At 39.4% G+C, this 13,307-nt stretch overlaps 1 protein-coding gene across 5 annotated transcripts in view; it reads left to right on the forward strand.

Annotated features, from left to right (window-relative positions):
* The first annotated feature begins 6,498 nt into the window (after window positions 1-6,498).
* erbb4b (erb-b2 receptor tyrosine kinase 4b) overlaps window positions 6,499-13,307 on the forward strand; it is a 180,184-nt gene continuing 173,375 nt past the window's right edge. For 4 of the 5 annotated variants that reach the window (XM_086051417.1, XM_086051416.1, XM_086051414.1 and 1 more), the window contains exon 1: window positions 6,499-6,901. Coding sequence is in view for 2 of the 5 variants with exons in the window: in XM_086051414.1 (XP_085907540.1) it covers window positions 6,823-6,901 (79 nt within the window). In the remaining 3 variants the exon portion in view is untranslated. Of the gene's footprint in view, window positions 6,902-6,996; window positions 7,104-13,307 lie in introns of those variants that run through there. The other variant, XM_086051418.1, reaches the window with a different exon arrangement.

Consider the following 13,307-nt stretch of genomic DNA (forward strand, 5'->3'; position numbering starts at 1 on the left):
CGGTACCGATAATGGATGGATGAAGACATTATGTTGAAGGCAAGACAAGGCAAGGCAACTTTATTAATATAGTGCATTTCATATACAGAGTAACTCAATGTGCTGCACATTAATTTCAATGAATAAAATCCTCTTTTATTTATTAATATTAAATAACCACTTTATTTTCTCTTACTGACATCCAGTGGTTTCACGGTGCAATCACGCAAAGGACATTAGGAAGTCGTCACTACTTTTTTAATGCACAGATATGTTTGTTCATTATTAATTCTGTCTTCTTCTAATGTTTTTTTTACTAGATACATTTTTTTTTACTAGCGATTTATAACAAGATCATTCAGAACACGGTTCGTTTGTCATTATTTTTACATGGGTGTACTTTTGTAACGATCCTGCAGATGTCAGCATTGTAAAAGAAAAGAAAAACTCCTTTCAGTGCTGCAGTCTTTTTTATGTCTCTACTCCCATCCACTTGATGGCGAAAAGTTGGGGAAGAGTTCATCTGAAGTGATTATTGGACTGTTAATAACTTCAAAGTGATCCTCTCGATTTTTTCCTTTGGTGTCCAATGTAATAATCAAATTCACCAAAGCGTCTGAAGGGTTATGCCTGAAATATTCCCAGCAATCAAAAGTGTGACTTTGCACACGATTCTCCAGATAGTATATGTATGCCAAAACACTAGATAATTCATGAACACATATATGGTGCCATGAATATGCCTTGCAGTTCAGCTAAAATTCGTCGCAGTTTAATTTGGTGCTTTAGACAAACCTTTTAATTGAATTAGAAGACTGTTATTGAATTGTAAAAATGAACTTGAACTGAACTTGAAATAAATCTGGTCACTAAGCAGTCAAAAGACCTAAAAAAAAATAACAAAGAAATTCAAATGACTCGCAATAGTATTTTGACTCTGGTTTTTATTTGGGCTATTTCGCATTAGAATTGAAATCATAAGAACAAAAACACAAAATAAGATGAATCACTTTCACCTTTAGACTGACAAGAGGCTTTTCAGAAATTCCATTCCAGCCCACAGTGGACTCTTCACTCTGTGCGTATTCATCAGCTAACTCTGTAGTGAGATGCAACTCTATGGCAGTGGATGTTTTCCCTAATGGGAAACAATTACACACTTGGTGGCTTCTCCAGTGACTTCTGATGAGACTCATTCACTGAGGAAATGGCCACGTAATCATGTGTGTGTAATGGGCTAACGCTGCTCATTGCTCACTGAGCCAGGCTGCAGACGGCGCCATCGCGGTTTCAGTCCACTCCATGTGAGTTTGATGAGAAATTCAACATTATTCAGAAAATGTGGGCTCGCCTGGGTTGTAGACAAATAGTTGTGTTGCTCGGATCATCTCAGCAACCAAGGTAATGATCACTGTATGAGGAAAAACTGGTACAAGTGTGTCAGTCGATTCAAACTTGAGTCACTGAGTAAAAAGGGAATTTGTTTAAAAAGTTATTATGACTTGATATACTGTAAGTACGTGATTAACATGATGTGTAAAAAAAAACAAATCAGCCCTCTCTAGCACCATCTTGTGCCTTTAATTTGATATACAAGGATATATAGCGGGCACAAAAACATAAAACTTCAAACCTAACACATTTGGTGTTATAATATCAATTATAATAATTACGACTTTTCTGCTGTAAAGTAACAACTCAGCGCAAGGGTTTGCCCACAATGAGTGTCACTGTGAGAAAAATAATTTGACACCTCGCGAGCCACGTCATCATTTTCTGATTGGTTGTTTTTCCTTGGGCATGGTAGTTTTGTGTATATAAAATTAGAGGCAAAAGCAGGGTCAGAGACAGATGAATTTTCACTTTTTTTTTTACATATATTTAGCATGTACTGCTGTCAAGTCACAATGACTGTTTTAACATTTTTTTAAAGGATTTTTATTAGTTTCTTTTTTAAACTGGCAAACTTACCCTTTAAAGTCAACTCAACCGATTCTATTGTTGGATATCAATATACTGTGCAGATGTACCACCAACAAAAGCACAGCATTTATACAGTACTTTATTTGCAGTATAGCCACATTATGGTTTCTTGTGAAATGGACAAAAATTAAGAACATCTATAACCATTCTTGACAAGAACATGTGTTGCTAAGTTCTAGTTCATTCAAATGGAGTTCGACAAGCCTTAGAATTATTACAGGAATATGATCACATCAAGAGTCTTGCACCATATTGTTCCACTCATATCCCCCAATGTAAAGTACTATGCATTACCATAAAATGTAGTTTTAGCAATGTTGCATGGATCCAGATCATTAAAACAGCCAAGTTTTCATATATACAGTAAATCACAATGTGTCAACCTTCTTTATGAGACTCCCGGAGCTCGCTTACCTTCCAGCTGAGTAGAACCTGTGGCAGGGCCTTTTAATTTCTGGACCTGGATTACCCACCTCTGTTGGGACCATTGCTGAAAAGCTGGCGTTTGAGTTTACTTTCAAACATGGATTCTTTGAAATAAATAATCTCATTCATCAAATTGAAGCAGCCAATCTAAACCTTGAATGATGTGCACACTATCGTCATGAGTCCAAAACCTCTCTTTCGGCCCGCAACACGTGGCTGATAGCCACCGTGAAGGTTCTTCATGTGCAGAAAAAAAGATTGCTTTTTACTTGCTCACCACCAACAGGGCAAAACAATATACAGGACGATAAAAAATTGCTTCATAACCCTCACATTGTGCGTCTGGCATCATTATGAGGCACAATAGCCACCGGAGGGCCCCGGCTTTTATTGGCGTGCCTCTTGCTGCAGCAAAGGCTCATCCATTAAACAAATCAGGAGGTTATGTATTAGATTAGCAGTACAGAAGACACCGGGGAATGTCTGAAAGAACACTTGAAACCTTGTCTCATTGCCTCTCATAACACCAGGAATAAATTACCTTATTGACGGCATTAGGGTGATACTGTCAGAAGGTGTCTCTTCAAGCATAATGTGAAATGAAAATACCACCTCCCCAAATTAAGAGTGATAAACGGCAGTCATTTGGGCTGTATTTAGAGGCAAGCTTCCCATCATAGCAAGTTGCCAGTTCTCATTTTTACAATACAATGCCTAATAAATTTGCAGCGTCAGTATTATTAAAAGCTGAGGAATATTTATTCGAGCTTATATGCGCAAGGAAGACAATGTCACACTGAGTCAGGAAGCTGGTTGGGGGCAGCTTGCCTCGCTCACCCCCCATGGAGTCAGTCTGCCGATCGGTTGACCCTGGAGGTGAGGGCTGACTGCCACCCACTGGTGAGGGGTCAATACTGCAGTGGAGGTTCCAAAATGTGCCCCTCACAGTTCAATGCACTATTAATACTGCATAGGGAAGCTCTCGAAAAAGCCTCTTAACTTTCTTTAAAGTGAAAACTGACCATGCATTTGTTTTTAAAGTATAGCTACACTGTATAGTATTTTGTGGGAAAACAGTGTGTGGGTGAATGTATGCGTGTGTATGTGTGTGTGCACATTCAAGCAGACCACATCTCATTTGGAGCCAAACAAAAGCCTTGAAAAATCTCAGGAGAGGAACAACCTGCTTATAGCAAAGGAAGGATGTTTATGGAGTTGACTCGATTATCGCTTGGGCATATACTTTGATGTATCGGAAAACTAAAAGGAAGGTAGGCCGCCTCCTTCAGGCTTATTGCAGCTAATAATGTCTTTCAGAAGAGCATTGACATTATAATTATGTCTCTTAAAATACGAACAAAAAATGTTTCAAGGTAATAGTAAGTGTCACAGTAGGTTGCAGTAAATACATCCAATATCACAATTATATCGTGTACTGTATGTCTGTTCAATCTTGTAGCTAGGTAGTTTAGTTAGTTCGTTTTTTTAATTAGTGCTGTCTAAAGTTGAATTGAGAGTTGAATTATGACAAAAACGTATTCAGTTTCAAACCTAAGCACATTTTTAGTCCATGTGATAACACTGAGTCTGATTAATTGAATGTGTGTAAAGTATGTACGTGTGCGAGTGTGCAGCAAAAGTGCATGTGAGGTCACAGTCAGAGTGCATGATTAATGTCCAGATGTGTGGACATATTGTGACTCAGGTTGGCATTCGTCTTTCTCTCAAAGTGCAAAAGTAAGCAGCATATGGTCCGGAAGGTAATAACCCTTTGTCACATGGTTTCCTGGAGAAAAGACCTGCATGCGTCGCTGATTTCAAAGTAATAGAAACAACCCATCAAGTACAGTATCACTTTGTAAAGCTCTTTTTGACTTTGATGTTATTTACACATCAAAACCCTCAGAACAAAACAGCTTACAGTAGAAATCAAAGTGTACGGATTACCCTCTGCAGCAAAACAATACGAAGGATTGGCGAACGAACTCTAAATCCCTTGGGTATAACTTGACTTTAGATATGACTTTTTGGGGTTTGTGAAGGTGTGAAGCATAAAAAAAAACATTGGATTGAAACATCAGAGCATACAACAGCGATTCCGAGACATTTTGCAGAGCGTGGCCCCCTTTGGCTGTGTATAGAAATTAAATGAGAACAATATGATCAGATTGCTTGGTAAGAGCTTTGATGTTGTGATTCATCATTGCTTTTCTGTCTCACCTTTGATGTACTTGCAGAAAAAGTCCAATATTTCAGAATTGATGATGACTGTGTTTGGGCTGAGAAAAATAGGAGTAAACACTCCCCAAATTAGCTGTGCATGTTTTTCTTGCGATTCAGAATCTGTCGAGTAACACATCTACTAATATGTCCAGCTACAATGAGCCATGGAATAATAAATACAAAGTATAATAGAAATTATAACGCCTGTGCTAGGTCCGAGTTTGGAATTAATGACTGCAACCTCTGTTAATACATCCGCATATCAGAGCAATGCCCAGGTACCATGCACAAATGTTAATAGTACGTAATTGCTGCAGCAATGCATTTGTCGCTGCTTCAATGATCATGCAGAAAAAATGTACTGTTGTCAGGAATATTACTCACAAGCAAAACAAAAAAATAGCTTTGTCAGAGTTGTTTTTTTTTTATCTTTTAATCTAATGTTTTGAGGTCAAAACCTTTAAAGCTCCAAGTAGGATATCTCCAACTTCCTAACTGCAGCATATGTCCGTGACGTCTTCTTTAATCTTTCATCCATCTTGAATGAGCCGCACATTCTTTTCCACACGAGTAAAGACAACGTTTTTTTTAGTTTTTATTTAAATGCGATAGCATTAATGTTCATTTGTGTCTCAGCAGTCACACGATGACACAAAAATGGTTTGATTATGTGAGCAAAGACCCACTACATTGGAAGATTATACCGACCAATATTGTGTGGTGTGCGGTGGGGTGTGCTAAGAGTGATTCTTCACCACCGACGCGCTCGAAAAATGGTTGGGGCAGACAATAACAAATGTTAATCCTGATTTACGATCACAGAACTATTATGTGTGCAGTCGTCACCGAGTTCGGTCGAGCCACGGCCTCTGTGATTGTGACGTGAAGCAGAATGATGGCCAATTTCTAATATTCACCTAATTTACATGAACAACCCAGGCTCCTTCTCTTCATACAAAGCTAGTCTTTCAGTTGAAATGCATAGAATCACTTCAACGTTCCTCCTTGCGACTGTCCTATTTAGCAAGAGCTCTGGCGCCATCTTGTGGCAGTTTACAGCACTATGAGGAGCACAAAAAACACCAATAGGTGAGTTTTTTCAGCAAATAATGGAGGAGAGGTTAAAAAAAAAAAAGTAAATAGCTGAATCAGTGAGTAGTAAGCTGTGAACAGCCGGGACAGAACCTTCCCTACCAAATGTAGCCCCCAAGGTGAGATTGTAAGTGGCTGGTGTAAAAGCTGTGCCAAACATATCATGCGAGTGATTCGCTGTGGCAATCCCTGAGAGAGAAAAGCCAAGTCTTTTCTATGTTGGTCATCTCATTTTCAGTGAGCTCTATTCGCTAGGAATAGGGATTGAGCCCTGCTACAAATTGCAAAAAAAACCAAAACAAAAAACAAATCTGCAAGTAATTGACACCTGTCTAAAAAGTCTGCCTATTGGTGCAACAGGACAAAGGCAAATCATTGTTTTGCCTAAACGAAACTCCTCAACTCCTTTTAACATAAAAAAACCCTCCTTTTTAACATAAAAAAGACGCTACAAGATGGCTGTATAGATGCCCACAAAGGTGCAATTAACATGAAACATCTGTTGTATTATTTTTATTGCTCCACTTTATAAACTTTTGGTTACATCATTCATGAACACTAACTCATATACAGTATGCCCAGAGTCTGTTTTTTTTTATTCTCCCAGAATTAATTTTGACTATTTTGACGTGACAGGTGCAATGCAAGAATTTAAAATTACGTGTCATGTTAAGTCAACCAATGGCAGAGCCCGTGGCTGCGTGCCTTGTGGGCTGCGAGGTGATGGTCGGCCACCTGTGCCAATCACAATATGCGTGGGAGGAGTTCAAGAGCTCGGAGGTGTGTCTGGCAAAATCAAGTGTGGCGCCGCATACTGAGTACAAGTGGGGGAGAAATGGCATGAATACAGCCTTTTACTGTTTAGACAAGCTTTACTGTGCGCGCGTTGGAAACTTGTTTAGCCAGCCAGTCTCAATTATAGCCTGTGGGCATTGAGAGGTTTACCCGAAGCACAGTCTGACAAACTTAGTATAAAGGAGAGGGGGGTGGGGGGAAGCACCTCCAAGTACCCAAAGTGACGCTGATTTAGCTCCAAACCGAGCAAGCCTGTTGTGTGGCTTAAACAAGGATACTCTGTTGGACATGTGAATTTAAAGGAAATAACTGGCAAGCGCAACAATGAAACAAGCGACTGTCCTGTATTGCCTCGACTTTTTCCTGTCGTGCCTCTTGTTTGGGTCCAGCTCGTCACAATCAGGTGAGTGAAGCCGGCGTGAGCGCGCAGCTTGTCGGGTTCCAAGTGACGCGCGCGGGAAGACTTTTGCATTCTGTTTTTTTTACATTCGCGATGAGGAACTTGGTGTGCGTTAAAACATGTCCTTTTCCCAAACTGAGACTGAAACGTCGTTTTTACAGTTTGAACGATGCTTGTGGAAACAGCCGAATACTTACTTGATATTGTAGGTAGACTGCTTTAGTAATCGTTTTAAAAGTTCCCATCTTGTTTCTTTTTCTTTTAAGACAAAATGTGATTGCAGGACATATATTGTGCGTTGAACAGATTATCTTAACCCATCCAAATATGTACAAGCCATGAATCCTGCGGGGACGTGCATGCAGTGATGAACTGTAGTCCATATGCAGTCTGCAAACGGTTTGATATTAAAGCGGGTTTCCGTGAAATTACGCTATTTCATTTTATTGCAACTCCCCCCAGGGACCATGTGCACCTCACTTTGACGAGCGCTGCAGCGGCGCTCTTTTACGCACCGACAAATGCAGTTCTTCTTCACTTTGTATTTTTCACCACACTTCGCCGTTTTATAAAAGAAAACGATCTGTATTTAATACATCGTTTCCTTCCATGCGGCAAACAGTGAAATGAAAACAGAATGTGGAATTTTGACATGAACGATACGCGGATGGAAGCTTGCTTTTACAGTGCTGCACTTTATTCTATACCATGCATGCCACATGATGAAGGATTTGTTGTCTAAATCGATTAGGGTGATATTTTTCCATTCATATGAGATAGAAATAAGGCATAATCAGGACGTATCAAATTGTGGATGTTTTTAGTGGATTGGACAGGTGCAAACATCCAAGTCTGAATCAACAACCACAATTACATCCAGTCAGAAATGGAACAAAGTATTCTATTGTCAGTGTGGCATGTACCTGATGCGTTAATTTTCAAAAATCTCGATGCATAATGTATGCCTATGAAAAGAGATAATCCAGCCAGAAAATAACAGTTGTCATTTTTTTTTTGCACAGACAGAGCATCACCTCAGGATCTTCCACGTCAAGTTGAATACAACTCAGAACCGCAGATAGCTGTAGAAAGAATAGATTATGCAAATGGCGTAGTGTAAACATTGGTTAATTTGTGACATGGAGAGGGTAACGAGATGGAAGTGCTGTAATGTGTGTGGCATGGCTGGTTTTGTTCGATTCCAAGGAGCTAGAGGTTGCTAATATCGAAAGAAGTGCATGTGCATGCCCACACTTGCTCCATGCTCTTGCTTTTTCATGAGCTTTATTTGATACAAGTGTGTTTTACTTGAGCCGCTCAGTATGTGCAGAGTATCCTAATATGTCCATGTCTGCTGATTTATCTCCTCCTGAATTACTATCCTCCAGGAAATAAATGGAACATTTCCTCGGGCTGTGTAGTCCTTTGCTAGAAATTAAAACAGTTTGTCACCTAAGCAGCCAAACTTGTCGCTAGGATGCATGTGTGCAGGCTGCTGAGTGGCCGCAGAGTTCCTGCACTGCACCACACTCTTCATTAGAGGAGCTACTAAACACTGGAGCAGGGAATTGCGAATAGCTGCCGATTCCAAACCATATGGCCTCATTCAAGATAGCTCTCCATTTTATGAATATTCATGTATTCCATATGCAGGAGACAGTGGAGGCATTACATCCGTCTGTGTATATTTGTGTGGGCTCTTTCAATTAGTAGAGTCAGTGCAATGTGGGTAAACTGTATCCGCTATAATTATCTTTCTTTCCAGCGTTCTGCAATTTCTTTAGGGTTTTGGATTTACATCCAAATTGAAATGCTGATTGTAGCTGTACCATTCATTGTTGAACTGGTAGCATCCGCCGTATATCGGACTGGACGGTGCTGTGATGGAGTGGGGCCGAGCGAAAGTGGACAAGATGATTTGTTATTTTTTTTCTTGCACACAACCACAGCAGTGAGGATAGTCTATATTTGTACATGAATGGGTGAAGTTTCAGTCGTAGTGAGGACTGTGTTGTAAAATTACTCAGCACATATTTGGTTGGCCTTAAAGCATTTTTATTGTGTTCTTACAATTTAAGTCAAATGATGTTCTTAATTTTTTTTACCGCAGTTAACTCATTTATTTTTATTCTATTTTTTCTTGGGGCTATAAAATGTATGTACGAATGTGTTTTATACTTGAATGTATGGTGCTGTGCTATACCATGAAACCTGAGGGCGCACTTGCACCGGGGCTACTTTAGAGTGCTTCAGGGCGATGGTTCCTCTCTACTCTGTCTCTTGCTGGCCTGCACTCACACTGCACTGCGCTCATCCACACTTCAGCATGTGCTTATATATGCCATCACTTAACAATACAACTCTGTATTGCTTCAGTTTTCCGTTGTGGAGTATTTGAGCGCAGGAGCTCAGAACATTCTAATTAGACCTCGTCCTCATTGCTAAGAGCTTAAGAGTATTCGGGAAGATTTTACATCGTTTATTCATTTTATTTACTCACGACCAGTGTTTTGGGTGCCCTAATACGATCATTTAAAAAAAAAAATGTGTACAACACGTGTGTTATTTTCACACGAATGTGCGCTCACACGGCCAACAATAACAACGGTTGATCACCGTGTTGGATCGTCTTTACCTTGGCAGTGGTCTGAGCTTTCATTCTGAAGCAAAGGTTCTTCAAGTTATTTTTGCATTCCATGCTTTAGTTGTGAGTGCATGTGTTTATATTGCACAGGATTATAGTCTGTGTTTTTGGTGACTTTCTGTGGCAGCGTTACAGCGCCACTTCAGGCCTGGCATATACATTACAACCTTTCGGTGTCTGTGATGTGGACACGCACGTTTCTTGAATTGATTCCGTGTACGTGAAACGTTTTAAAAACGGAAATGTTTTTTTTTTTTCTGTGTGACCATGGTCGACAAGTTTCTCCCATCCCACCTTGATACATAAAACAATATTTGAGAAAAAATAAGAATAATTTAGTCACTTCGATCCACTGGCACCAATCATCTAATTACACGAATGGATGCCAAGATCCCTGAAATGAACAAAGAGTACAAAGTCTGTGAAATCAAACCTAACAATATATTATCACTATCTCTGTTTGTCTGATTTTACATAATTATTGTGAGTGTATTTAATAATGCCTTAGTTTTCCAACATAACAGCCCTCTTCACTAAGTTCACTTTATCATCGACTTCACATGATTTTTTTTTTCCTGTTGTATACTGGAGGGCATTTTTTCCCAGGTTTGACTTGTTGATGGGTTCATCAACATTTAGACTGTCTGCTGGCAGCAGAAGTGATTGGATCATATTTTATGTGACCTTTACAAGATCTATAAGCTCATTTATCACATGCAGTTATACAGGCAAAATACAATCCCATACGTTAGGCCATGCATCATCATTATTTTCAGCTGTTAGATGCCCCTTCTGTGAAGGATTTCATAATGGAATTGGCGCATCCCGCCTTGTAAGGCAATTTTAAAATGATGCGACTGTAGGCTGCACACAAGAATATGCAGCTCATCAAATAGACGAGGTACGTTTTTTTTGTTTTTCACTCCCTTTAGGTTTTCCTTTTTTCTTTCACAGGCTGAGGCAGGATTATTTGGATCTTTCTTTGTAAAAACAAAGAGACACCCAAATAACTCTTGTGCACTGCATGGCCTCTAAGTTCAATTCACACATCGACCAAACCATCATTTGCACAGTAGTTGCTACAAACGCTAATACACAAGCACTTGCTGTCTTTATATCAAGACAATTTGCAGAGTTAATTAGAAAAGATTGGGGCTCAAAGTTTCAATTTGAAAAAATCAATCCCCTCTGTCTTAATTAGGCTGGGAAATGTGTGTTTAGGGACTTGGTCGCATCATGGAAAACAATTGCATTTTATTGTTTATTATTTATTTATTTATTTATTAATATTAGAATATAACAGTAGAATATACACGCAAGCAACACTGCAGCAAAAGAGCACAATTGCCACGCACATTGACACTCTGAACTCTGTAGTTATTTATAAGGGGCAAGACCCTGCAATAGACATTTAAATCAACTGCTCATAGAATATTCCCAGACCTCTGCTACTTTCTTTCCTCAAAAATTTTGTCTGGACTACACTTAACCACTATCATGTCAAAGCCATAAGCAGGGGTGCACAAAAGTGGTGCGCAGGTGCGTAGGTGTCACTGCACATTTGCGCGGTAAACCTTTTTTTTTTTTGGAGCGGAGCATTACCTTCTGATAACCTGGACTTATGTAATAGTTCAGCCAAGTTGTTGATGGGTTTCAGCACAAGTAGGCCTTTGGCTGCCCCGTAGCTCCGCCTCCCTGATTGGGTAACAGGCTGTACTTTGTTGTCAGACCCTGTAGTAGAGTGGCACTGAGTGGCCAGTGGCTCATTTCCATGAAATATTCAGTCCCCACCAAACTGGCTGATTTCAACAGATAAGTAAAAAGAGAGTCAAAAGTGTAATGTAATTTGTGATCCATGTTATATTTTGACCAATTCCCCGCAAATGGACTCCTTTAAAGCCTGGATGACAAACTAATGGCCCGCGTAAAAAAATACAGTATGTGGTATTTGGTTGTTTGCTTCAAACATTTTGTTGTTGGGTTAGGATAGTGGATCTTGTATACATGCATCGAAAAATGTATTATCCATCCATTATCTATGCCGCTTATCCTCACAAGGGTCACGGGCGTGCGGAGCCTATCCCAGTTATGAAAAATGAAATATATTAAGAGCATATCTTTTGCACTTATGCACATAGTCCATATTTAAAATACAATTTTTGTCATACATCTCGTTAGGAAGCACTTGGTCCTGTGATACATTCACACATCTTCAGACACATACACACTTACTCTGAGCTATCAGTCTAAAATGGAAAACCCACAACTGACACTCTGCCCCTTTAAAACTGTCCAAGCATGTGATGTATGTCTCTCAACTTGCCCGACTTTTGATCCTCGATGATATTGTTGCATCCCTCCCTGCACAATAAGAGTACTGTATCTGTCCTCGTCATCCTCCTGGAGGGCGGCAGGATGCTGTCAGCCACTCAAACCTTTGACAGACATATTTTTGAAGGTTTCAAAATGTGGTGACAAAAGCTCTAGGAAGCATCCTTGTGTGTGTGTGTTTGTATGTTTGATGGCCTGTCAATGTTTGTCTGTGTAGGACTGTGAAGGTTGGACTGTGACTGACAGGATGACTTCCAGAGCTTCTCTCTCTATTGCAGTTTTGTTCTTCTTATCTTTGGTTTTGGAGGCCTCCTCTTAATTTGGTACAATTGAAATGGCCATAGAAAAATGAACTAATCTTTTGTTTCAAAATTAGTTGCCCTGCTATGTTATTTTTTCCTCTCTGTCGTGACAGCATGCCATGTTTCAGCGATGGCTTTTATTGTAATTTTCTTTGTTATTTTCCTATTCTCGGTCAGAGTTAATAATGGTAGCCAACATTTGAAAAGATGATAATAGGCTGACAACTTGGCATGAAAGACAAGTTCCACCTTCATGTGGGCCTTTCAAATTCAGTTTCGCATGTGGGTGCTTTAAAAGGCAGATTCCTCTCAAATGTCTTCCTCTGTCTCTTTCCTCTTTTAGTAATCCCCTTCTAAAATATTCATAGCTAATCTGCATTTACAATGTAATTACAGACGGCCGTTGAGTGATATCAGATAAAGTAGGCTGAACACACTTTTTTTCAAAATCTTGATTTGGTAATTTGTGTGTTTGAATACATTTGAGGCAATCTTTATACAATTTTCTTGTGGTTGAGACATAATAGTGATAAGCAGAGAATATCGTTTTAGACCACCTCAGTAGTTGGTAACACTTTGGCTCTTAATTGACATTGTAAACAACTCTGTTCGCTCACTGTAACAGCCATCTGGTCTAAATGATTTTGGGAACGACAAGACTGTTACGTCTTGCTTCTAATGTTGAGCCGGCATAGTTTAACATCAGTGTATCTTCGCTGACATAAGTATGTTGGTATAATGCTTTACTGACTCAATAGTGCTCATGACCAACCAATAAATCGTGACTGGAATAGGTCTCTCCCTAGATTGAATGTTTGTACAGTACACACGTAATATGCATGAGGAAGGAGATGAAAATGCAGAAAAATGAGTGGCTACAACAATAAATGCAACCCATGAAAATAACCACAAGTTTTACAAATATAAATTAGGTTGTTCAGCCCAGGAACGGGACATTATGTGTAATCTTGTACTGTCCTTATACAGACAGGTAGAATGAGTTGGTATAAAAGACGGGCGACAGCGATGACACATGAATCAACTTTGACTTGGCAGGAAGAGTGGACTGTTATTTTAATTTTTTTTACATTTAAAAAAAATACATTAGAATTCACAAGTAGGAGTTTATTTT

This window comes from Filicampus tigris, chromosome 14 (genome assembly GCF_054856515.1).
Source record: "Filicampus tigris isolate MCC_2025a chromosome 14, RoL_Ftig_1.0, whole genome shotgun sequence".
NCBI lineage: Eukaryota > Metazoa > Chordata > Actinopteri > Syngnathiformes > Syngnathidae > Filicampus > Filicampus tigris.